The sequence below is a fragment of the Poromitra crassiceps genome (genome assembly GCF_964638095.1).
Source record: "Poromitra crassiceps genome assembly, chromosome: 15".
In the NCBI taxonomy this organism is placed as follows: domain Eukaryota; kingdom Metazoa; phylum Chordata; class Actinopteri; order Beryciformes; family Melamphaidae; genus Poromitra; species Poromitra crassiceps.
The window spans coordinates 38,304,173-38,330,481 of NC_139634.1; the positions used below are offsets into that span (position 1 = coordinate 38,304,173).

Sequence of the window (26,309 nt, forward strand, 5' to 3'; positions counted from 1 at the left end):
TGTATGTTTGAGATAAACAAGCCCTGCTCACAATCGACCAGCGGCCTGCTTGCCCCGTTGCATGATGGTTAGAAAAGTTGTCCGATTGCGCGAGCCAGCTGCACCGGGCTACACAGCTCCAAGCATGATGAGAAACACCTCGAGCTGAGCACTCATTTGTTCATCACAGTCACACACCCACTGTGACATGAAGAGACTTGTGTTTTTATGTGTATTCCAAGATGTCTACTTCACAAGCTTACTGTATATAAACAAATACATTAAATTAAATATATATATATTTTTTAATTCTATGTCATATTTTCCATAAATGTAAATCACTGTTAAACAAAACTGAAGAAGAAGAAGAGCAGCGAGTGTGCCGTTGGAAGTGTTTGGCTTGTTGACCCCTCGCCTGACTGCACTCGACTACTCTCGTCTATTTTCCAGGCGAGCAGGTAGTCAAACTCAAACGAGTTTAATCTGACATTTCAGACAATTTCACACTGTCAATCACATTTAAACAGCCCAGAGACTTTGATGTAGCACCAAGGGTGGCCAATCACAGTCCCCCTTCGGATCCGCCCCTGCCTTGAGTCAAATCACATGGACTCCGCCCCTTATCTGCGTCACCCGACACAAACCAGGAAACAGGCAGTCATTATTCCTCTCCTCACTGAGAAGAGACACACAGACACACCGAGAGACAGAGGATAAGATTCACCTTCAGACCAAACCCACAACTTCCACTGATGGAGGACAGCAGCTACAGCAGAAAATACTGAGAATACTGGAATACTGCCACTTCAATATGCTGCTGACTCCACACACTGAACAGGAGATTTAGAGAAACACGGCTCAACGTGAAAGTAACTTTACAGTGAACTTTCTAGAGGAGGGAGTGGAGCCCCGTGACTGACTCACTTCCTGTTTGAACGGTCTGCCTGGTGAGTTTTCAGCTTCACTCAGAAAGAAAATGGCTTCCTCATCAGAGAAGGATTTCTCCTGTTCCATCTGCCATGACATCTTTAAAGATCCTGTCGTCCTGTTATGCAGCCACAGCTTCTGTAAAGCCTGTCTGCAGAGATGGTGGACAGAGAAACAAAGACATGAGTGTCCAATTTGTAAGAAAATATCTTCACAAGGTGAACCACCCGTTAGCTTGGTGATAAAGAACCTGTGTGAGGCTTTCTTACTGGAGAGAGATCAGAGAGCTTCAGCAGGATCGGAGCTTCTCTGCAGTCTGCACTGTGAGAAACTCAAGCTCTTCTGTCTGGACCATCAGCAGCCAGTGTGTGTCGTCTGTCGAGATTCAGAAAAACACACCGACCACAGATTCAGACCCATCGATGAAGCTGCACGGCCTCACAAGGAGGAACTCCAGAAATCACTGAAGCCCTTACAGGAGAAACTGAAGCTCTTTAAGAAAGTTAAAGGAGACTGTGTTGAAACAGCAAAGCACATTAAGGCCCAGGCCCGAAGCACAGAGAGGCAGATGAATGAGGAGTTTAAGAAGCTTCACCAGTTTCTCCAAGAGGAAGAGGAGGCCAGGATCACTGCACTGAGGGAGGAAGAGGAGCAGAAGAGTCAGACGATGAAGGAGAAGATAAAGCGTCTGAGCAGAGAGATAGCAGCTCTCTCTGACACAATCACAGCCATACAGAAGGTGCTGAGAGCTGAAGATGTCTCATTCCTGCTGAACTACAAAGCTACAGTGGAAAGAGTCCAGCGCCCCCTGCTGGAGGATACAAAGCTGGACTCAGGAGCTCTGATAGACGAGGCCAAACACCTGGGCAACCTGAGCTTCAGAGTCTGGGAGAAGATGAAGGAGATGGTCTCCTACACTCCTGTGATTCTGGACCCAAACACTGCTGGTACATTCCTCACCCTGTCTGAAGATCTGACCAGTGTGAGAGGTGATAAAAAGCCGCAGCAGCTTCCTGAAAACCCAGAGAGGTTTGAATACCCCTGGCATCTCCTGGGCTCTGAGGGATTTAACTCAGGAACTCACAGCTGGGATGTTGAGGTTGGAGACAATACAGACTGGGAGCTGGGTGTGTTAGCAGAGTCTGCACTGGGGAAGGAAGACATACAGTCTGCATCATGGAGGATAGGATTACATAAGGGTGAATACAAAACACGCTCCCCACCAGATCCAGGCACTGATCTCCCAGTGAAGAATAACCCCCAGAGGATCAGAGTGCATCTGGACTGGGACAGAGGAGAACTGTCATTCTCTGATCCTGATACTAACGCACACATACACACCTTCACACACACCTTCACTGAACGGCTGTTTCCATACTTTAACACTGGGGAACTACTAAAGATTTTACCAGTGAAGGTCTCTGTAAAAGTGGACCAGCACAGTTAGAGATGCTGGTGGTGGTGATTTTGGTGTCAGTGTGTAGAAGAGTTACTCACCCTAGAACACAGTTTCCCATGATCCTCTACTCCCTCCTTCTTGACCTTTCACCTGCCGCTCCGCCTCACTTGCCAGCTGTGTGTGATTAGGACTGATGTACTCACTTTGTTCCCTTTGTCTAACAACTGTGTTCCTCCCAACAACCTTCCAACCAACCATTGATCCACTTTGCCTATAAATGAAGGTGATTGTTTACTGTTTGAATGGTTAATTAATGGAAAAGTATATTTTGATTAGCATGGACATTGTGCCAGCGACGCCATATGGCGTCATTAGAAATTTACCGTAGGCTGCCAGCGACGCCAAATGGTGTCAATAACTCGAAATTGTTTTTTTGACGGGGGGGGTGTCGATCTATGCCTCTTACATCGCCTCTTACAATATGAGAGCTATTGAATGTGTCTAACCTATTTTACAGAACCCTTAGGTGGCGACAGCACACTCCAGATGAGAGAAAGTGGAGTAAAACACACAGAAGAAGTCGTTGGGGAAAAGGAAATCGCATCGCATCCGTCCGTATGCAGCTGCTTCATTGAAGCATAACGTTAGCTGTGCCCCTGCAGCAGCCAATCTGCTGTCACAATTGAGCACCTCCGTGTCCGCTGCAACAGCCCATTCGCATGATCAGCCGTGGAGTTGTTATTATTCTCAACTGGAAGCTGGTGACAAATACACGCGGTTGTAAAAAGCAAACGCAGGCAGCAGAAAGCCCCAGAGACACTCCCAGAAGGAGGAGTGTGCAGTTGAGGGGGTGGGGGGGGGGCACGCAGAGCACGCAGAGCAGCATACATCACCCAGACAGCAGGACAGGATTAGCAAACGCAAGCTAGAATATCTGATGCCCACCAGCAGTAAATCAAGAACAGCAAGAAGCTGCAACCAGCAGCGCACGCAGGGGCCAGCGCTGCTGGTTGCAGCTAAAAAATATTTGGCCAAACAAAATTCCTTTGTTTTCGCTCTTTTATTGAAGGAAATTATTTTTGAGGTGTCATTACATCAGAAAATATTAGCAATGAGTCAATGATGTGCTTGAAATGCTTCCTTTCACAAAAGGCTGAATATCTCAGGTTCTAGAAAAAAAGTGGCTGTTTTTGGTCAAATCAAGCTATCTTCTCCGGCTCATAACTAAAGAACGGAAAATGGGATCAATAAACTTTTTTTTGCAGGTGATAGAAGAGAGTCTCATCGTTATTTGTGCGTGTTCAGTGTTTACATAGTAATTATTAAAGAAATTATATGACTGTTTTAAAATGCATTGCGGCCTATGTGGCACAGTACAGCACCTTTTGCCCAAGGGCCGTGGCACTCAAAGTGTTAATATGCCTGATTCCTGTTAGATGCTCTAAACTGGTGTTTAGATGTCAGCTGGAATCCAGATATGGCAGTTGATATTTTTAGTTAGTTTATAGTCGAATCAGTATTTTTGTAGGTAAGTGACAGTTCAACTTGATTCAATATTAATAATTCCTCACGTACCAATCTGTAGCTGGTAATATTTGTGAATGTGTGAATTGGATATTGAATTTGATTTTGATGTTGAGTGTTGTTTGATTATTGCCACGTGAAGGACTGAGCCTTTGTGGTGCGCATGTATGTCTGATCTCATTAAAGTTGTGTTGTGCTAAAGAGCTGCCCAGGCTGTTTTTATTCACAATGAAGATATTAATATGATAAAGTATGTTGTGTACTACAGTATACATACCCAATCCCATCTCAAATCCCAGCCCTCCCTCACCTCCCATGGAAATGTTTGAGATTTAAACCCATAACTTTATTTGTTAGGAACAAATGCATTAAACAGAATTAATTTAATGAAGAGAGAAAAGCAGCAAATTTGTGAAGCTGTAACCAATGCGTTTGGTATTTTTCCTGATACATGATGAAAAACATTAATTGATAATACAAATTATACTCACATATCTAACACATTTTCTGTTGGATTAATAATTTAATTGGCTAATAGTTTCAGCACTATAGAGGGTATGTACACCCACTGGAACACGCCCCCTCAATCAGGAATGAGTGTCAAAACGAGTGTCAAGTTCCTCCCTGAGCAGCAGGTGTCAGTTATCTAGGCTGATTACTGCATTCAAGCTCAGTCTTGCTCTGACTCAGTGGGCGTGACCCCACAGTGACTTCTGCCTCTGTGACATCACGTGCATACCCTCCATTAGGCAGTGTTTTGTGTTCCTGTGTGGCAGAATGTCAGTGTAGCCTAGTGCCTTTTTACCTGCGTACTAAAACTGGTTGGATCACAGCCCAGAAAGTAGTCAGATGAAAATGGGGAATATTCCAAATGCATCAAAAAGTAAATTGCCAACTGAAACATTGGTGCGGAAAAACATACATTAAACTAAACAACCATTCCGTCTGATTATTTTGCGATGATTGCTGTCTTGCCTTACACTTCTTACACAGCACACACACTAGACAGAAATCATTTGACACAAACTGTTGAGTCAAAATTATTTTATTGCGGCAGTAACCAATCAGTAACTTCTCTTTGCCACAAGGTGTCGCCGGTTTATCAATAAAGTTGACTGGATTTATTGACTGAGGAGTGACGTGATTTGATCTGAAGCAGACTGTCAGAATGTCTTCATTGGCCAAACACAATTGAGTTTTCAACAAAGCTGCAGAATAAAAATACATTTTTGAATTACTGCTCCTGTGTGGAGACTTATGAAGACAAATACATCTCTGCACCACAAAAGGCTGTGTGTGTGTGTGTGTGTGTGTGTGTGTGTGTGTGTGTGTGTGTGTGTGTGTGTGTGTGTGTGTGTGATCTGATTAGGGCTGCATCTAACGATCATTTTCATGGTCAATTATTTTCAATCAATTTCGATTAATTGTCATAAAATGGTGAACAATGTCGATCAGTGTTTCCCAAAGCGCAAGATGACGTGCTCAAATGTCTTGTCTTTTTCACAACCCAAATACATTTAGTTTACTGTCATAGCGAATTAAAGAAACCAGAAAATATTCACATAAGAAGCTGGAATCAGAGATGTTCTTTCTTTAAAAAATATATATTTGTTGATTAATTGAATAGTTGACAACTAATCGATTAATCGCTGCAGCTCTATATCTGATTCCCATTGTCCTTGTGCTGCTCAGGTCACTGGTCCCAACCCGACTGCCAACAGCATCATGGCGTCCTTCCATCAGCAGAGGCCTGCAGCAGCTCCACAAGGTCAGCCAGCCGGAAGTTTGCTCCAGGCTTTCTGTCCATCCACTGATCCATCACCTAATGTAATCATTTAATTCCAAATGTATTTCTCTGTCTAGACGCTGAGATCCTCACGCCTCCAAAGATGAGAAGTGTCAAGTGGAAGCTCGCTGTTCTCAAGTAGAACTGCTTTGTTTTTGTTTTGTTTTTAACTGTCAATTAAAAAGGTATCTATTAATAAAGGTTAATTTAAAACATCTCACCTAGCCAACGAACCAACGTCTTTAATCCTCACAGTTGCATGATAGAGAAAATCCACCTAAAATACTTAAATACTTAAAAGAAGAGAAAATAAACAAAATGTTGTTCTGACTCCAGTAGTTAGTTGTGTTTCTCTTCTTGGTGGATAAACGGTCAATCGTAGATGAGGTGACGTCACCTCCAGATGTTTCCAGCAGCTCCAGTGGAGTTTGATATGAGAAGATGTTTCAGGATGTCAAACATGTTTGGTAAACGTCAGGTTTTGGTGTCAGTCCCTCACAATCAAAGAGCGACGGCTTCTTTCTACAGCCGCCATTTTGCACCAAGAGACGTTCAACAATCACACAGAGAGAGATCCATCGTAGAAGAGGAGAGAGAGCAGTTTCTCCACACAGGAGCAGGAGAGAGACCAGCATGCACTGCAGCAGAGGTTGGGGAATGAAAACTTGGTAAATTTGGTGAGAAAATGTGTGTTACACCCTGGAAAACAAGAGGAATGGTGAAACATTTAGAATCAGATTTTCTTTCCTTTTACATGTAAAAAGTCTTGAGAAACTGTCATGGATAGAATATCTATAATATCCGCTTTATAAACCTAGTCCTGAACTGTTGAGCGGGCTGTCTCAAGCCAGCAGTATCAGTATAAATCTAGACTTGACTTTGTAATATAGTATCAATTGTCCCAGCAGTATCGACAGGAAATGATAAGCTGCCAAACTTGTGCTTGATGGTTGCCTCAAGCCAGCTATTTCAATATAAATTTTGACTTGACCTATTTTATTGTTGTCTATAGAGTTAGTTCCACCTCTGCGCAGATTCCTCCGCTCTCTTCTCTCTCTTCCCCTCAGGTGTCCTTCATTGGCCTGACGTACACCCCCGCCGCTGCAGCCCTAGTTCCGGTCGTCATCGTCCCAGCCACCTGTCGTCACTCTAGGCCATCTACCCACTACTCCTTCTCCTGTCTGACACCCTGACACCCCGGGCTCATCATCACCACCGACCCCTATCCTCATCATCCTGGTCACCTGTCGTCACTCCGGCCCACCTACCTATTACTCCTTCACCTGTCTGCCCAAGACCTGTCTGCCCCCCCCCCCCCCCCCCCCCCGGCCTCATCATCACCTCCGACTCCTATCCTCCCCTCCCCTCCTCTTAATCAATGTTACCAACGCGGACTCATGGATTCCTCAGATCATCCTCATGGAACTCCCAATCTTGTTACCCCTTTTTTCACCTAGCTAATTAGCTAGTATTCTCTAAACCTACGAACACTTAAAGACTACATTTTCTATTTATTTTTGGACTCTACTTTTTACATTTTCAACTCTCTTCCCTGATCTTAGGATAATTTAAAAACTACATTTTTGTATCCCTTTTGTTGGACTCCTTTTTACATTTTCAATTTTCTGTTCTTTTGTAAATTTTATTTCCATAATAAACCATTTACAGAGTTTCATTATCGGAAACTCTGTACATGGTTTAGCCCGGCATCTCTCGGCCTGTCTCGGAGGGGAGTCCCCAGATGGGGTCCATAGCTGGACCCCTACAGTACAACGACCTCACAAGGTTCCTCCTCAGCCAAGTCACTGAGGCAATCCATGTGGCAATCCATGTGGTGGATTGCCACCATATGGTGGAAAGGTTTTCTTGCGTTCACTGGGGGTGAGGCGGTACCGCTGTGTCCCGGCCTGGCCTTCTCTCCCACGCCTTATGTGTGTGGGGGCGGGGGCCGGGGTGGGGGGCATCGGTGCTCTCCATCACTGGTCGAGGGCTGCCGGTTGGTTTAGAATAGCTTAGGTAGGCGATAGATTAGCTACAGCCTAACTATAGGCTGACCTGTTATAGTGTTTAGGCAAAGATCAGACTAGAGCAGAATAGGACAGGCCAGACTAGGCTGTAGATTAGGTAGATCCCCTATGTCCCAGTTAGCTCTGGTTAATGTCTAGAGTAGTCAGTTTGTCTGATCTTCTCCCCCCCCCCTCTCTTTCTCTTTCCCCCTTCCCCTGCTCCTTCCCCTCTTCTCCCTTCCTGTTCTCTCCTCTCCCACATTTCCCACTCCCCCCCACCTCCTCTCTTTCCATGCTCTTTCCTCCCCCACATCCAACCGCTCTCCCCCCTCCCTTCTCCTGCTCTCTCCTCTTTCTCCCCTCCTCTGCTCCTTCTCCTTCTCCCCAATTTTTCCCCATTCCCTGCCACTTCCTGCTCTCCCCTCTCTCACATTCCCCCTGCTCTCCCTCCCCTGCACCCTCCCACCTCTCCTTCTCTGTTCTCTCCTCCCCCACATTTCCCATTTTCTCCCCACCTCCTCCCTCTCCCTGCCCTCTCCTCCCCCATATCCCCCCGCTCTCCCTCCCTCCTCCACTCTCCTGCTCTCTCCTCTTCCCCCCTTCCCCCACTACTCTAAAGCATAGTACACATTCTACTCCAAAGCATGGCACCCATTCTATCCCCTCCAATATTCCGCCACTATTTAAAGCATGGCACCCATTCTTCCCTAAAGCGAGGCACCCATAAGCTCTATATGTGAACATGTGTTTATTTGGCAAAGGGACTCACTACTAAAGGCTTGCAGCCAATTAAATTAGGCATAGTTTGGTTGCTAAGAAATCGACATATGTCCGTTTGCAAGATGTGTGTCTATATTTCTCTATCATATGATATCGATGTGTTATTATTACTACTGTAATTTGTTAATGTTGTGTCAGCTAGCCCTCCTCTCCCTGTTCTCTCCATATAGTCTCCCATACTCCCCTATACTCCCATACTCTTCCATACGCTCTCTCCTCTCCCACATTTCCCATTCTCTCCCCACCTCCTCCCTCCCCCTGCTCTCTTCTCCCCCACACACCCCCCGCCCCCCCCCCCTTTCCCATCTCCTGCTCTCTCCTCTTGCTCCTTCCCCACCTCCTATACCCTCCAACATTTCCCATTCCCTCCCCACCCCATCACTCTCTCACATTGCCCCTGCTCTCCTCCCTTCTCCTGCTCTCTCTCTCTCTACCGGCTCTATCCTTCATTTCTATATTTTCTATATTTCTCTATCAATTGTTCAAATGTTATCGTTATTCTGTATATTCTTGCTACTGTTGTGTCAGCTAGAATTAGCTAGATATATTTTCTGTGAAGCCCTCTGAGACATGCTTGTGAATTAGGGCTATATAAATAAACTTGACTTGACTTGACTTGACTTGTCACTGTCAGGAGTTTTCACATTTGTTTTACTTTTCATTTTCCAAACAGCAGATTAATGACGTTCAATTAAAGGAATCTAAACTTGCATAATCCATATCTAAACAGCAGAAATATTGATCAATGACTTCAATGGCATCAACCGGTTTTCCTTTTAAAACTTAGAATTTTTGCTGACTATTTTAAATTCACAATTTGTGAACTTTTATTTGAGCAAAACTCTCCTCCATACAGGCAAACCAGTTTGTCACTGTGGTGTCAAATGAGATGCTCCAGGTGGCGCTCCAGCTCTACTCTTCACACAAAGGTAAAGCTGCCAACACTCTGATCTGGTTCACTTTGACATCAGTATTTGTGCAGAATGTGAAACGCACTGGTGTGATATACTGACAATCTATACTCAAGTAAAAGTACAATTACTCCCATTTAAAAAAAAAAAAAAGCAAAATTGAAAATTAGCATTTGAGAAACCTACAGGTACAAGTTTAACAAATAAAAAATAAATACCTAATAAATCACTCAAAGTGCAAGTTACTTTCCATTTTAATATTTATCCAGTGGAGAGAAGAAGAAAAAAGCATGTCACATACTGTATTCTCTGATCCTGATCTTTAACTTCAGTTGGCTATATTTGAATACATGATAAAGACAAAGCAGGAAAAATACAACCTGTTAATGTAGCTTGATAAAGAAACCCCCAAAGGGGAAAAAACAAGATGACAAACAGAATAAATTACATCAAAATGATTAAAAACAACAACAGTGCAGAAATAACAAGGGAATACATGGAGACATCTGTAGTAGTTGTACAATGAAGGCAGAAGAGAAAAATGAAGACGGCAGATACATTTGGTCAAAGTGATCATTTCTTAGGCATTGGTCACCAGACCAGCAGTTTAAAGGGAACATTGATTCTGGTGATTCTGTCTTATATTTTTGTTTTTCCATTCTAATTAAAAACTACAAGATCACATTTAGATTGATTTATGCTCTGACGCTCAGGCTTTGTTAATGTGAGTTCATGATTAGTCTGCTGTCGTACAAAAACATGTTAGTCGTAATAGTAGCTGTAGTCATTAGTAGTAGTAGTGAATCAATGCTTCTTTGTTTTACGTGTCATGTCACCTACACTATATGTAGCCCCTCCCACATGAGATTATAAGGCACATCAGATCAAATAAATGAATAAACTAAATTTCAGTTTGCTATGTTATACTGAGACCAGCGATTCTCCAACCCTTTTCATATCAAGGACCCCTAATTTACTAGTTCACATGAGAGATTATGAGTTTTTGTCTTTCGGACCCAATCTGAGAATATTGTTGTTGTCAGATACTGTATGACTTTGTCCAGATAACTATCTGTATATCATAAAGAGATAACGGTGAAACTAAGATGAAAACAGTATTTTTTCTAATTGTATTAGCTTCTTGTAAATTAAGTAATGCTGAAGTTTAACAATTCATCTGTTTGCTGCAGGACCCTCTGGAACCCCCTCAAGGAGCCTAGTAGTCCCCGCACCCCACGTTGAGAACCGCTGCTGTAAACAATACTCTACTCATTACAGTAAGTACATTAAGTACATTCTGCTACTGTAATACTCAATATGGCAAGAAGAATACCCATAGAAAAGAAAAGAAAAAGACTGTCTTCCTTCGAGCTCAAGCTTTTTCTAAATAGTCGGCAATTTAAAAAGATTCAACGTCCAAACAGCCATGAAACTAGAGCCTCTGTGTCCTGCATATAAGGAGCATACACTTTATTAAACGGTCACATTCCTAAAGTAGTAGTAGACCAATTTTTGTCTGAGGTTGAGGGGTGTGTGTGTGTGTGTGTGTGTGTGTGTGTGTGTGTGTGTGTGTGTGTGTGTGTGTGTGTGTGTGTGTGTGTGTGTGTGTGTGTGTGTGTGTGTGTGTGTGTGTGTGTGTGTGTGTGTGTGTTCAGAGAGAAAGTGTGTGTTGTGTTCACAATCTGCTTCATGTTCTGGGTCGATATTTTATTTTAAATTGATGAGCTTAGATTTATTGTCATTGTGAATGGAAGTGAGTCAGGATCCTCTGTCAGTTTAACATCAGTCACTCAGTTCATATGCTCTTATTATATATAATAATAATATACTGTATATGTACGTATATTATATATTTCATGACATTATGTTGACACATTTCATGACTGTCAGCAGTATCGTAACAACGGTAAGCAAATCCATACATGTAATAATCCATACAGTCTACTAACATTGGTTTACAATATGACCATACACGCTATAATTACACATCCTTCTTTAGAATTATTCTATTTTATTGCCTATTTCCCCTGTTCATTTTGTCTATTTCTTCTTGTCTTTTCACATTTCGCCTATTTTCCCATGCTTATATAATAAGTATACTATCTAACAACAGGCGGTTGGTCTGCTGCTCTCCTCTTGTTAAATGAGGTTTAACATTAGCGTCTAGTTTGTTTGAATCAGCGTCAGATCAAAGTGTTTCTCTTGTAATCTATCAGAAGAAATATCAACTTGTCTATTTGTCACATTCATAAATGATGAAAGCAAGCAGTTTGATGGAGAAGAGATGTCACAGCTTCTGTGTTTTGTGGTTTTTGAGGATTGTTACATTTATTTACATTCAGTTTATTGTATTGCAAAACCCACTGCTACATGTTTTTCTGGACAGATGTAAAAGAACGGGGGACATCAATACCAAAACAAAACAATAGGTACTGTATGTTTGAGATAAACAAGCCCTGCTCACAATCGACCAGCGGCCTGCTTGCCCCGTTGCATGATGGGTAGAAAAGTTGTCCGATTGCGCGAGCCAGCTGCACCGGGCTACACAGCTCCAAGCATGATGGGAAACACCTGAGCTGAGCACTCATTGGTTCATCACAGTCACACACCCACTGTGACATGAAGAGACTTGTGTTTTTATATCTATTCCAAGATGTCTACTCCACAAGCTTACTGTATATAAACAAATACATTAAATTAAATACTTTTTTTTTTTAATTCTATGTCATATTTTCCATAAATGTAAATCACTGTTAAACAAAACTGAAGAAGAAAAAGAGCAGCGAGTGTGCCGTTGGAAGTGTTTGGCTTGTTGACCCCTCGCCTGACTGCACTCAACTACTCTCGTCTATTTTCCAGGCGAGCAGGTAGTCAAACTCAAACGAGTTTAATCTGACATTTCAGGCAATTTCACACATTCAATCACATTTAAACAGCCCAGAGACTTTGATGTAGCACCAAGGGTGGCCAATCACAGTCCCCCTTTGGATCCGCCCCTGCCTTGAATCACATTTGCCATATCAGATGGACTCTGCCCCTTATGTGCTTCACCCCACACAAACCAGGGAACAGGCAGTCATTATTCCTCTCCTCACTGAGAAGAGACACACAGACACACCGAGAGACAGACGATAAGATTCACCTCCAGACAAAACCCACAACTTCCATTGATGGAGGACAGCAGCTACAGCAGAGAATACTGAGAATACTGGAATACTGGAATACTGCCACTTCAACATGCTGCTGACTCCACACACTGAACAGGAGATTTAGGGAAACAAACACGGCTCAAAGTGAAAGTACCTTCCAGTGAACTTTCTAGAGGGAGTGGAGCCACGTGACTGGTCTTTTGACTGGTCTGCTTGGTGAGTTTTCAGCTTCACTAAGAGAGAAAATGGCTTCCTCATCAGAGGAGGATTTCTCCTGTTCCATCTGCCATGACATCTTTAAAGATCCTGTCGTCCTGTCATGCAGCCACAGCTTCTGTAAAGCCTGTCTGCAGAAATGGTGGACAGAGAAACAAATACATGAGTGCCCAATTTGTAAGAGAAGATCTTCAAAGTGCCATCCACCTTGTAACTTGGCATTAAATAACCTGTGTGAGGCTTACATACTGGAGAGGGATCAGAGAGCTTCAGCAGGATCGGAGCTTCTCTGCAGTCTGCACTCTGAGAAACTCAAGCTCTTCTGTCTGGACCATCAGCAGCCAGTGTGTCTAGTCTGTCTGCATTCAGAAACACACACAGACCACAAATTCAGACCCATCGATGAAGCTTCACGAGATCACAAGAAGGATCTTCAGGAATCACTGGAGCCCTTACAGGAGAAACTGGAGCTCTTTAATAAAGTTAAAGGAAACTGTGTTGAAACAGCAAAGCACATTAAGGTCCAGGCCCGACACACAGAGAGGCACATTAATGAGGAGTTTAAGAAGCTTCACCAGTTTCTCCAAGAGGAAGAGGAGGCCAGGATCACTGCACTGAGGGAGGAAGAGGAGCAGAAGAGTCAGACGATGAAGGAGAAGATAAAGCATCTGAGCAGAGAGATAATAGTTCTTCCTGACACAATCACAGCCATACAGAAGGTGCTGACAGCTGAAGATGTCTCATTCCTGCTGAACTACAAGGCTACAGTGGAAATAGTCCAGCGCCCCCTGCTGGAGGATCTACAGCTGGACTCAGGAGCTCTGATAGACGAGGCCAAACATCTGGGCAACCTGAGCTTCACAGTCTGGGAGAAGATGAAGGAGATGGTCTCCTACACTCCTGTGGTTCTGGACCCAAACAGTGCCAGTACAGACCTCATCCTGTCTGAAGATCTGACCAGTGTGAGAAGTGGAAAAGAGGGGCAGCAGCTTCCTGAAAACCCAGAGAGGTTTGAATACCACAACACCTCTGTCCTGGGCTCTGAGGGATTTAACTCAGGAACTCACAGCTGGGATGTTGAGGTTGGAGACAATACAGACTGGGAGCTGGGTGTGTTAGCAGAGTCTGTCCAGAGGAAGGGAGACATAGAGTCAGGATCATGGAGCATAGAATTAAATGATGGTGGATACAGAACACGCTCCCCACCAGATGAATGCATTGTTCTCCCAGTGAAGAATAACCCCCAGAGGATCAGAGTGCATCTGGACTGGGACAGAGGAGAACTGTCATTCTCTGATCCTGATACTAACACACACATACACACCTTCACACACACCTTCACTGAATGGCTGTTTCCATACTTTTACACTACAGAAGAACTCCCTCTGAAGATTTTACCAGTGAAGGTCTCTGTAAAAGTGGACCAGCACAGTTAGAGATGCTGGTAGTGATTTTGGTTTCAGTGTGTAGACCAGTTACTCACCCTAGAACACAGTTTCCCATGATCCTCTACTCCCTCCTTCTTGACCTTTCACCTGCCGCTCCGCCTCACTTGCCAGCTGTGTGTGATTAGGACTGATGTACTCACTTTGTCTAACAACTGTGTTCCTCCCAACAACCTTCCAACCAACCATTGATCCGCTTTGCCTATAAATGAAGGTGATTGTTTACTGTTTGAATGGAAAAGTATATTTTGATTAGCATGGATATTTGTTAATATCCCTGATTCCTGTTAGATGCTCTAAACTGGTGTTTAGATGTCAGCTGTAATCCAGGTATGGCAGTTGATATTTTTAGTTAGTTTATAGTCGAATCAGTATATTTGTAGGTATGTGACAGTTCAACTTGATTCAATATTAATAATTCCTCGCGTACCAACCTGTAGCTGGTAATATTTGTGAATGTGTGAATTAGATATTGAATTTGATTTTGATGTTGAGTGTTGTTTATTTATTATTGCCGCTCTGATCTCATTAAAGTTGTGTTGTGCTAAAGAGCTGCCCAGGCTGTCTTTATTCACAATGAAGATATTAATATGATAAAGTATGTTGTGTTACTACAGTATACATACCCAATCCCATCTCAAATCCCAGCCCTCCCTCAACCTCTCAAGGAAATGATTGAGATTTAAACCCATAACTTTATTTGATAGGAACAAATGCATTAAACAGAATTCATAAGAGAGAGGAAAGCATCAAATTTGTAACTAATGCGTTTGGTATTTTTACTGATACATGATGAAAAACATTAATTGATAATACAAATTATACTCATATCTAACACATTTTCTGTTTGACTAATAATTTAATTGGCTAATAGTTTCAGCACTATTAGGCAGTGTTTTGTGTTCCTGTGTGGCAGAATGTCAGTGTAGCCTAGTGCTTTTTTACCTGCATACTAAAACTGGTTGGATCACAGCCCAGAAAGTAGTCTGATGAAAATGGGGAATATTCCAAATGCATCAAAAAGTAAATTGCCAACTGAAAAGTTGATGTGGAAAAACATACATTAACCGAAACAACCATTCAGTCTGATTATTTAGCGATGATTGCTGTCTTGCCTTACACTTCTTACACAGCACACACACTAGACAGAAATCACTTGACACAAACTGTTGACTCAAAATGATTTTATTGCGGCAGTAACCAATCAGTAACTTCTCTTTGCCACAAGATGTCGCCAGTTCATCAATAAAGTGGACTGGTCTTATTGACTGAGGAGTGACGTGATTAGATGTGAAGCAGACTGTCAGAATGTCTTCATTGGCCAAACACAATTGGGTTTTCAACAAAGCTGCAGAATAAAAATACATTTTTGAATTACTGCTCCTGTGTGGAGACTTATGAAGACAAATACATCTCTGCACCACAAAAGGGCGTGTGTGTGTGTGTGTGTGTGTGTGTGTGTGTGTGTGTGTGTGTGTGTGTGTGTGTGTGTGTGTGTGTGTGTGTGTGTGTGTGTGTGTGTGTGTGTATCTGGTTACGGCTGCATCTAACAATCATTTTCATGGTCAATTATTTTCAATCAATTTCGATTAATTGTCATAAAATGGGAGAAGGGTCTAGCTGCAGACACAGGACAAACCTCCACCCTCCGTAACTGACAGGAAGTCACGTGACCTCAGCAGCGGAAGTTTGCGTTACCTCCAATCAGAGCCTCCAGTTCTCCAATGCCAAGCGCCAAAACTCCAGTAGGTGGCGGTAATGCACTTTTTTTTTTTTATTCAAACAGACAAGTGTACATTAGAACAGACATGTGCTCATGTAACCGATGTGTTAATTAGTTTATATTTCACCAATAATCCTTTTTCATTTTTGTCACTGTTTTGTTGTTTTTCATATGTACACCGTTTCTATACTATTTATTTTGGGGACTTTTAGTTTGTGAACTGTGATTTTGTTATGTGACCCTTGACACTTTGGCGATGTCACTTCCTGTTTTGTTCCGGTCGGCTTTTCCTCAGACGGCTAAAGCCTTGCTGAGGACGGAGAGGTAAGGTTTTCCAAATGCTCCCGCGATTAGCATGCTAAAATGCAGTAGGAACATAAGACAGGGACACAAGCTTTCTTGTACAAGTCGTTAATGCTGTTGTTTATTATCACAGAGTTTATTTCACTGTGTGGACGTATGTTTTATTGTGTACAGCTCTGAAGTAATGTGCTAGCAGCTAGTTAACGATCTTAGCTAGGTTTGACTCAAAGCACATATGGTTTCTCATGCGGTTCGCTGCTGTCCCCTTTCTCCTTAAAGGTGTCTGAATGAGAGCCAGGTCGAGTTGCTGTACTCATAGTAATCTGTTTGCACACAGGTATGTGAGCTCCCCATGTCATTTTGTGTTGTTCATTTCGATTTTATTTTCATTTACTTGGTGTATATTTGTTTATTTATGTTCCTGTTCACAGTTTAAGCTACTTATAAAATATAAAATATTGCCGCTGGTGGGTGGGGGGAAAACATTCTATTGTAAATTGTAACTATACGATCATTGCCTAACCCTTGAATACTAGCTTTAGTGATCTGCAGAGCAAAGCGATTTACCCAGTTAACCGTCTGGCCATTTGACGTTGACCATCAGTTTTTATGTTGGTCATAGGTAATTTTCTACTTAAGCTTGATGTCTTGGTCTGCAGTAGTTGTCCAGTTGCCAGAGGATAGGGTGACCAAAAATATCTTTAATTGGGACAGAGCACACAGTTATCCCTGGTCAAGAAAGGTGTCTGCAATATTTTCATTTTGTGATTTACATGTGATTTTATGAATAGGCTACTCTACAGTGTAATGTAAGTACAGTCAAACAACTGTTTCAGATCCAAAAGGAACAATGGATGGAGGAGATTTGGAAGAAACCAAAGCTCAGAAATGATGTCCAAATTGACTGAGTGACTGTAAAATCTGTATATAATCAGAATCAGAATGACTTTAATGATCCCCGAGGGGAAATTGGGACAAGTTACAGTAGCTCGCTCACAGAACACACATAGCATAAAATAAACAGTAGTAAATGCAATGCAAATGCAATATTAAGCAATAAGCAGAAAAACACAACATAGCATAGAATAACTAGTAAATGCGCTAGAAGCAAAAAATAAGTAGAATGTCTAAGTAGCAAAATAGAAAATACGTCGAGTAAGTATACATTCCGTGTCAATTATCATTATTGCACCCTGGACTATATTAAGTCGGCTTGCCCTATACGTTACACGTGGCTCAGCCAGGCACAGTTAACCTATCGGCTGGCTCAGTCTCAGGGAGACTGAGCGTCTCCGAGGTGCTCTTTTAAGAGAGGCATTAAATAGACCAATGGTCACAGGCAGGAATGATTTCCTGCGCCTCTCCGTATTGCATCTAGGTGGAATCAGTCTCTCACTGAACGTACTCCTGTGTTTGACTAGCACGTCGTGGAGTGGGTGCGAGTCATTGTTCATGATGGAGCGTAGCCTGGACAACGTTCTCTTAATAACAATGTAGCATGGCAATAATGAAAATAAGTAGGTTAATGAGTGTGTGTGTGTGTGTGTGTGTGTGTGTGTGTGTGTGTGTGTGTGTGTGTGAGAGAGAGAAATAGAAATGCATCGTGGATCCTCTGGCCGGGCCCACGGAGCTGATGGAGCATGGAGGAACAGGAGGCCAGGATCACTGCACTGAGGGAGGAAGAGGAGCAGAAGAATCAGACGATGAAGGAGAAGATAAAGCGTCTGAGCAGAGAGATAGCAGCTCTCTCTGACACAGTCAGAGCTGTAGAGAAGGAGTTGAGAGCTGAACACATCTTGTTCCTGCAGAACTACAAGGCTACAGTGGAAAGAGTCCACCGCCCCCTGCTGGAGGATCTACAGCTGGTCTCAGGAGCTCTGATAGACGAGGCCAAACACCTGGGCAACCTGAGCTTCACAGTCTGGGCAAAGATGAAGGAGATGGTCTCCTACACTCCTGTGATTCTGGACCCAAACACTGCCTTTCTAGAACTCATCCTGTCTGAAGATCTGACCAGTGTGAGATGTGGAAAGGGACCCCTGCCTCCTGAAAACCCAGAAAGGATTGACTCCTCCTGGACTCTCCTGGGCTCTGAGGGCTTTAACTCAGGAACTCACAGCTGGGATGTTGAGGTTGGAGACAATACAGACTGGGAGCTGGGTGTGTTAGTAGAGTCTGTCCAGAGGAAGGGACTCATACAGTCTGGATCATGGAAAATAGAATTATGGAATGGTGAATACGCAACACGCTCCCGACCAGATCCATGTATTGTTCTCCCAGTGAAGAATAACCCCCAGAGGATCAGAGTGCATCTGGACTGGGACAGAGGAGAACTGTCATTCTCTGATCCTGATACTAACACACACATACACACCTTCACACACACCTTCACTGAACGGCTGTTTCCATACTTTTACACTACAGAAGAACTCCCTCTGAAGATTTTACCAGTGAAGGTCTCTGTAAAAGTGGACCAGCACAGTTAGAGATGGTGGCAGTGATTTTGGTTTCAGTGTGTAGAAAATAGGTAGGCTACTGTAGAACTCAGGTTCCCATGATCCTCTCTACTCCCTCCCTCTTGAACTTTCACCTGCCACTCTGTTTGCCACTTTGTTTCTTCCCTTTGTCCAACAACTGTGTTCCCACAACCTTCCAATTTACCATTGGTCCCACTGCCTTAAAGTATATGACATGAAAGTGATTGTCTACTGTTTCAATTGTTAATTGTTAATGGTAAAATATATTTTGGTTATCATGTACATTTGTTTAATACTGTAGGCTATATCTTGATTCCTGTTGGAGGCACTAAACTGGTGTTTAGATGTCAACCGTAATCATTCAAAATGTCATTTGATAATTTAGTTAGTATATAGTCTAATCCAGGCCCGGCTCCAGACCCAAGTTACAGAGGGGGCCTGCCACTAGCTTGGGGGGGCCAAGCTACCCAAGGGGGGTCCGGGGGGATTCTCCCCCGGAAGAAGATTTTGTACATTTTAAAGTAAAATTCGTCAACCTGGTGCATTTGAGAGCAAAATGAAGAGGCTAAATCTGTGAAGAACTACACACATCTCTAATGTGTTGTGACTTTACAAATAATTAGGCCTAAACAATTAATATTAAGTGTATTTACACATTGTGCACAAATTGCATTCATTGTGACAAATTTACAATAGTTAATATCCAGCCAGAATCATTGCAAATGGATGTTCAAAGTAACAGTTAGCAATAGCATTCAGTTAATCAATGCCTAATGACAGCCAGATTCCATGTTAAACTTTAAAACAGAAAAACGGAAAAACGTTTAGCAAAAAAAAAAAAAAAATGTTTTTTTGGAATGGGGGGGCCAGTTTGTTGAATGGGGGGGCCCGGCCCGGTCAGGCCCGCCCCTAGCGCCGGGCCTGGTCTAATCCAGTGTTTCCCAAACTATGGGTCAGGACCCAATTTGGGTCACGCACCCGCCGTGGGGGGTGGGTCGCCAACTGGTCGTCATGGCAACTCATTACTGTGTTTTTTGTGAGTTTGGGTCCCAGGGAGACACAAAATGTATCTTTTGCGTCCCAAGATGAAAAAGTTTGGGAACCCCTGGTCTAATCAGTATATTTGTAGCCGTGACAGTGCAACTTGATTTAATATTAATTCTTCATCAGGGCACCTAGCTGGTAATGTTTGTGAATGTTTGAATTGAATATTGAATGTGATTAAAGTTGTTTGTTATATTTATTGATTATTGTATTCATTTTCTTCTTGGCCTCTATTACAGAACTACACAGACAATATGCAACATACATTCAAATAAACTTTGATGCATTGGTCTGGACTGTGGGATTTTTTTTTTATACAACCTGACTGTTGTACTGTGGCGGTTGTATTCTCCCTCAGTCTAACCAGCAGCAAAAAAAAACACTTTAATAATGAGATGAAATGGAGAAAAGCAGTAAATATGTGAAGCATTTGTAGGCTACTTATACATGACGAAAACCATTACTTGATCAAAATAACAGAATGTTGATTGATTATTGGCACACACAAAAAGTGTCCATGATTGGCGTGGTGGCGCTATCTCGTTCTCTTCCCAAAGCTGAGATGATTGGACTGACATGGAGTCGCTTCCTTTCATCTCCGTGAAGAAAGTAAACACAGCTATGTAAACACTGCCTCAACCTGAGGCTGAAACAAAACTAGCCGGCGGCATTCAACAGAGTGCGAATCGCAACCGCACTTGTTAAATATGAATTGTAATGTTTTATTTTAGTTCAATTCAGATCAGTTCAGTTTGAATCCAGTAGGTGGCGCTAATGCAACACTTTGGCTGCCAATCGCCGTAAAACCAAAAAGAAGAAGAAGAAGAACCGGGAAACACTCGTCATTTCTCAGAGAGTCGCGAGACAGACGATTCACCTCCTGCAGACCAAACCCACAACCAGCGTTGCCAGGTGTACGATAATTATCGTATTTGTACGATAATTTCACCTTCTGTATGATGTACGATCGATAATGCCAAAATTCCGAGAAAGTACGATAATTTGATCATTTTGTGACACTTAGTTGTAATCAATATACTAATATGGATCCTATGTTTGTTTATACACGTCTTCTCACAACGTCTTTGCAGTCAATCATGCATTCCCCTAGGACAGGGGTTCCCAAACTTTTCCGTCCAAGTAGCCTACCACTACATACCAAACCAAATTTCCCAGGGACCACTTCCACTGCGTATACCAACCCCCCTCCCCCCCCAAAATAAAATTAGCTGATGTAATCATGCAATAGCAGCAGAAAGGCTAAATGCCAATATAAGGCTATACTAGCTGGTTCAAAACGGACACACACGGACACACACACACACCTGCCAACATTAGGCTGTGAAAAAGAGGACCCCTTCATCAGTGATGTCACTTTAGCAATTGTGATGTCATCAGTGATGGCACTTTAGCAATTGTATCAGTGATGTCACTCGAGCAATTGTGATGTCATCAGCGATTCCATTCGAGCAATTGTGATGTCATCAGTGATGCCATAAATCATTCCTGGCTGAGGCTATATAGTGGTGAAGCACGGCCAGAAAGCCATTAACAGAAAAAGAAGAAGGTGGAAGACGGCCACTGCTCCCTCCAAAAACGATCATTTTGACCCTCAGGTACAATAACTCAACATTTCCCACCTGGCAATACTGCCCACAACTTCCACGGGAGGACAGCAGCTACAGCAGGGAATACTGCCACTTCAACATGCTGCTGACTCCACACACTGAACAGGAGATTTAGAGAAACACGGCTCAAAGTGAAAGTAACTTTCCAGTGAACTTTCTAGAGGAGGGAGTGGAGCCACGTGACTGACTCACTTCCTGTTTGACTGGTCTGCCTGGTGAGTTTTCAGCTTCACTTAAGAGAGAAAATGGCTTCCTCATCAGAGAAGGATTTCTCCTGTTCCATCTGCCATGACATCTTTAAAGATCCTGTTGTCCTGTCATGCAGCCACAGCTTCTGTAAAGCCTGTCTGCAGCGCTGGTGGACAGAGAAACAAATACATGAGTGTCCACTTTGTAAGAAAATATCTTCACAAGGTGAACCACCCGTTAGCTTGGTGATAAAGAACCTGTGTGAGGCTTTCTTACTGGAGAGAGCTCAGAGAGCTTCAGCAGGATCGGAGCTTCTCTGCAGTCTGCACTCTGAGAAACTCAAGCTCTTCTGTCTGGACCATCAGCAGCCAGTGTGTCTCGTCTGTCTGCATTCAAAAACACACACCAAACACAGAATCAGACCCATCGATGAAGCTGCACGAGATCACAAGAAGGATCTTCACGAATCACTGGAGCCCTTACAGGAGAAACTGGAGCTCTTTAATAAAGTTAAAGGAAACTGTGTTGAAACAGAAAAGCACATTAAGGTCCAGGCCCAACACACAGAGAGGCACATTAATGAGGAGTTTAAGAAGCTTCACCAGTTTCTCCAAGAGGAAGAGGAGGCCAGGATCGCTGCACTGAGGGAGGAAGAGGAGCAGAAGAGTCAGATGATGAAGGAGAAGATAAAGCGTCTGAGCAGAGAGATAGCAGCTCTCTCTGACACAATCACAGCCATACAGAAGGTGCTGAGAGCTGAAGATGTCTCATTCCTGCTGAACTACAAGGCTACAGTGGAAAGAGTCCAACGCCCCCTGCTGGAGGATACAAAGCTGGACTCAGGAGCTCTGATAGACGAGGCCAAACACCTGGGCAACCTGAGCTTCAGAGTCTGGGAGAAGATGAAGGAGATGGTCTCCTACACTCCTGTGATTCTGGACCCAAACACTGCTGGTACAAAACTCATCCTGTCTGAAGATCTGACCAGTGTGAGAAGTGGAGAAGAGGAGCAGCAGCTTCCTGAAAACCCAGAGAGGTTTGAATACCCCTGGTATCTCCTGGGCTCTGAGGGCTTTAACTCAGGAACTCACAGCTGGGATGTTGACGTTGGAGACAATACAGACTGGGAGCTGGGTGTGTTAGCAGAGTCTGTCCAGAGGAAGGGAGACATAGAGTCTGGATCATGGAGAATATAATTATGTGGTGGTGAATACGGAGCACGCTCCCCACCAGATGAATACACTGTTCTCCCAGTGAAGAATAACCCCCAGAGGATCAGAGTGCATCTGGACTGGGACAGAGGAGAACTGTCATTCTCTGATCCTGATACTAACACACACATACACACCTTCACACACACCTTCACTGACAGGCTGTTTCCATTCTTTGACACTACAGAAGAACTCCCTCTGAAGATTTTACCAGTGAAGGTCTCTGTAAAAGTGGACCAGCACAGTTAGAGATGCTGGTAGTGATTTTGGTTTCAGTGTGTAGAAGAGTTACTCACCCTAGAACACAGTTTCCCATGATCCTCTACTCCCTCCTTCTTGACCTTTCACCTGCCGCTCCGCCTCACTTGCCAACTGTGTGTGATTAGGACTGATGTACTCAGTTTGTCTAACAACTGTGTTCCTCCCAACAATCTTCCAACCAACCATTGATCCACTTTGCCTATAAATGAAAGTGATTGTTTACTGTTTGAATGGTTAATTAATGGAAAAGTATATTTTGATTAGCATGGTTATTTGTTAATATGCCTGATTCCTGTTAGATGCTTTAAACTGGTGTTTAGATGTCAGCTGTAATCCAGATATGGCAGTTGATATTTTTAGTTAGTTTATAGTCTAATCAGTATATTTGTAGGTAAGTGACAGTTCAACTTGATTCAATAGTAGTAATTCCTCACGTAACAAACCTGTAGCTGGTAATATTTGTGAATGTGTGAATTGGATATTGAATTAGATTTTGATGTTGAGTGTTGTTTATTGATTATTGCCGCGTGAAGGAGCGAGCCTTCGTGGTGCGCATGGATGTCTGATCTCATTAAAGTTGTGTTGTGCTAAAGAGCTGCCCAGGCTGTCTTTATTCACAATGAAGATATTAATATGATAAAGTATGTTGTGTTACTACAGTATACATACCCAATCCCATCTAAAATCCCAGCCCTCCCTCACCTCTCAAGGAAATGATTGAGATTTAAACCCATAACTTTATTTGATAGGAACAAATGCATTAAACAGAATTAATTTAATGAAGAGAGAGAAAGCAGCAAATTTGTGAAGTTGTAACCAACATGTTTGGTATTTTTCCTGATACATGATGAAAAACATTAATTGATAAGACAAATTATACTCACATATCTTAACACATTTTCTGTTTGACTAATAATGTAATTGGCTAATAGTTTCAGCACTATTAGGCAGTGTTTTGTGTTCCTGTGTGGCAGAATGTCAGTGTAGCCTAGTGCTTTTTTACCTGCATACTAAAACTGGTTGGATCACAGCCCAGAAAGTAGTCAGATGAAATTGGGGAATATTCCAAATGCATCAAAAAGTAAATTGCCAACTGAAACATGCTGTGGAAAAACATACATTAAACTAAACAACCATTCAGTCTGATTATTTTGCGATGATTGCTGTCTTGCCTTACACTTCTTACACAGCACACACACTAAACAGAAATCATTTGACACAAACTGTTGACTCAAAATGATTTTATTGCGGCAGTAACCAATCAGTAACTTCTCTTTGCCACAAGATGTCGCCAGAAATTTCATCAATAAAGTGGACTGGACTTATTGACTGAGGAGTGACGTGATTAGATGTGAAGCAGACTGTCAGAATGTCTTCATTGGCCAAACACAATTGAGTTTTCAACAAAGCTGCAGAATAAATATAAATTTTTGAATTACTGCTACTGTGTGGAGACTTATGAAGACAAATACATCTCTGCACCACAAAAGGTTGTGTGTGTGTGTGTGTGTGTGTGTGTGTGTGTGTGTGTGTGTGTGTGTGTGTGTGTGTGTGTGTGTGTGTGTGTGTGTGTGTGTGTGTGTGTGTGTGTGTGTGTGTGTGTGTGTGTCAGTGTGTGTGTGTGTGTGTGTGTGTGTGTGTGTGTGTGTGTGTGTGTGTGTGTGTGTGTGTGTGTGTGTGTGTGTGTGATCTGATTAGGGCTGCATCTAACGATCATTTTCATGGTCAATTATTTTCAATCAATTTCGATTAATTGTCATAAAATGGTGAAAAATGTTGATCAGTGTTTCCCAAAGCGCAAGATGACGGTGCTCAAATGTCTTGTTTTGTTCACAACCCAAATATATTTAGGTTACTGTCATAGCGAATTAAAGAAACCAGAAAATATTAACATAAGAAGCTGGAATCAGAGATTATCTTTTTTTTTAAATATATATATTTGTTGATTAATTGAATAGTTGACAACTAATCGATTAATCGCTACAGCTCTATATCTGGTTGGCCTTGTCCTTGTGCTGCTCAGGTCACTGGTCCCAACTCGACCGCCAACAACATCATGGCATCCTTCCATCAGCAGAGGCCTGCAGCGGCTCCACAAGGTCAGCCAGCCGGAAGTTCGCTCCATGTTTTCTGTCCATCCACTGATCCATCACCTAATGTTATCATTTAATTCCAAATGTATTTCTCTGTCTAGACGCTGAGATCCTCACGCCTCCAAAGATGAGAAGTGTCAAGTGGAAGCTCGCTATTCTCAAGTAGAACTGTTTTGTTTTTGTTTTGTTTTTAACTGTAAATTAAAAAGGTTTATATATTAATAAAGGTTCATTTAGAACATCTCACCTAGCCAACGAACCAACATCTTTAATCCTCACAGTTGCATGATAGAGAAAATCCACCTAAAATACTTAAATACTTTAAAAGAAGAGAATAAAAAGAAGAGAAAAGAAACAAAATGTTGTTCTGACTCCAGTAGTTAGTTGTGCTTTTCTTCTTGGTGGATAAACGGTCAATCGTAGATGAGGTGAGGTCACCTCCAGATGTTTCCAGCAGCTCCAGTGGAGTTTGATATGAGAAGATGTTTCAGGATGTCAAACATGTTTGGTAAACGTCAGGTTTTGGTGTCAGTCCCTCACAATCAAAGAGCAAGGACTTCTTTCTAGAGACGCCATTTTGCACCAAGAGACGTTCAACAATCACACAGAGAGAGATCCATCGTAGAAGAGGAGAGAGAGCAGTTTCTCCACACAGGAGCAGGAGAGAGACCAGCATGCACTGCAGCAGAGGTTGGGAAATGAAAACTTGGTAAATTTGGTGAGAAAATGTGTGTTACACCCTGGAAAACAAGAGGAATGGTGAAACATTTAGAATCAGATTTTCTTTCCTTTTATATGTAAGAAGACTTGAGAAACTGTTACTGTCAGGAGTTTTCACATTAAGTTTTACTTTTCATTTGCCAAACAGCAGATTAATGACGTTCAATTAAAGGAATCAAAACTTGCATAATCCATATCTAAACAGCAGAAATATTGATCAATGACTTCAATGGCATCAACCGGTTTTCCTTTTAAAACTTAGAATTTTTGCTGACCACTTTAAATTCACAATTTGTGAACTTTTATTTGAGCAAAACTCTCCTCCATACAGGCAAACCAGTTTGTCACTGCGGTGTCAAGTGAGATGCTCCAGGTGGCGCTACAGCTCTACTCTTCACACAAAGGTAAAGCTGCCAACACTCTGATCTGGTTCACTTTGACATCAGTATTTGTGCAGAATGTGAAACGCACTGGTGTGATATACTGACAATCTATACTCAAGTAAAAGTACAATTACTCCCATTAAAAAAAAAAAAAA

The 26,309-nt window shown here is 42.5% G+C and overlaps 1 protein-coding gene and 1 pseudogene across 2 annotated transcripts; both read left to right on the forward strand.

Moving 5' to 3' along the window:
• The first annotated feature begins 944 nt into the window (after positions 1 to 944).
• Positions 945 to 23,685, forward strand: LOC310790212 (annotated as a pseudogene). Its single transcript has 3 exons — positions 945 to 2,348; positions 5,522 to 5,597; positions 21,536 to 23,685. The product of its transcript is annotated as an uncharacterized misc_RNA (transcript).
• LOC310790475 (E3 ubiquitin-protein ligase TRIM39-like) lies at positions 12,707 to 14,298 on the forward strand (the record flags this gene model as incomplete). The annotated part of the gene is made up of 1 exon (XM_083652169.1): positions 12,707 to 14,298. One exon carries the CDS (start codon positions 12,707 to 12,709, stop codon positions 14,111 to 14,113), a length of 1,407 nt encoding a protein of 468 aa, XP_083508295.1. The 3' UTR covers positions 14,114 to 14,298.
• Positions 23,686 to 26,309: the final 2,624 nt, after the last annotated feature.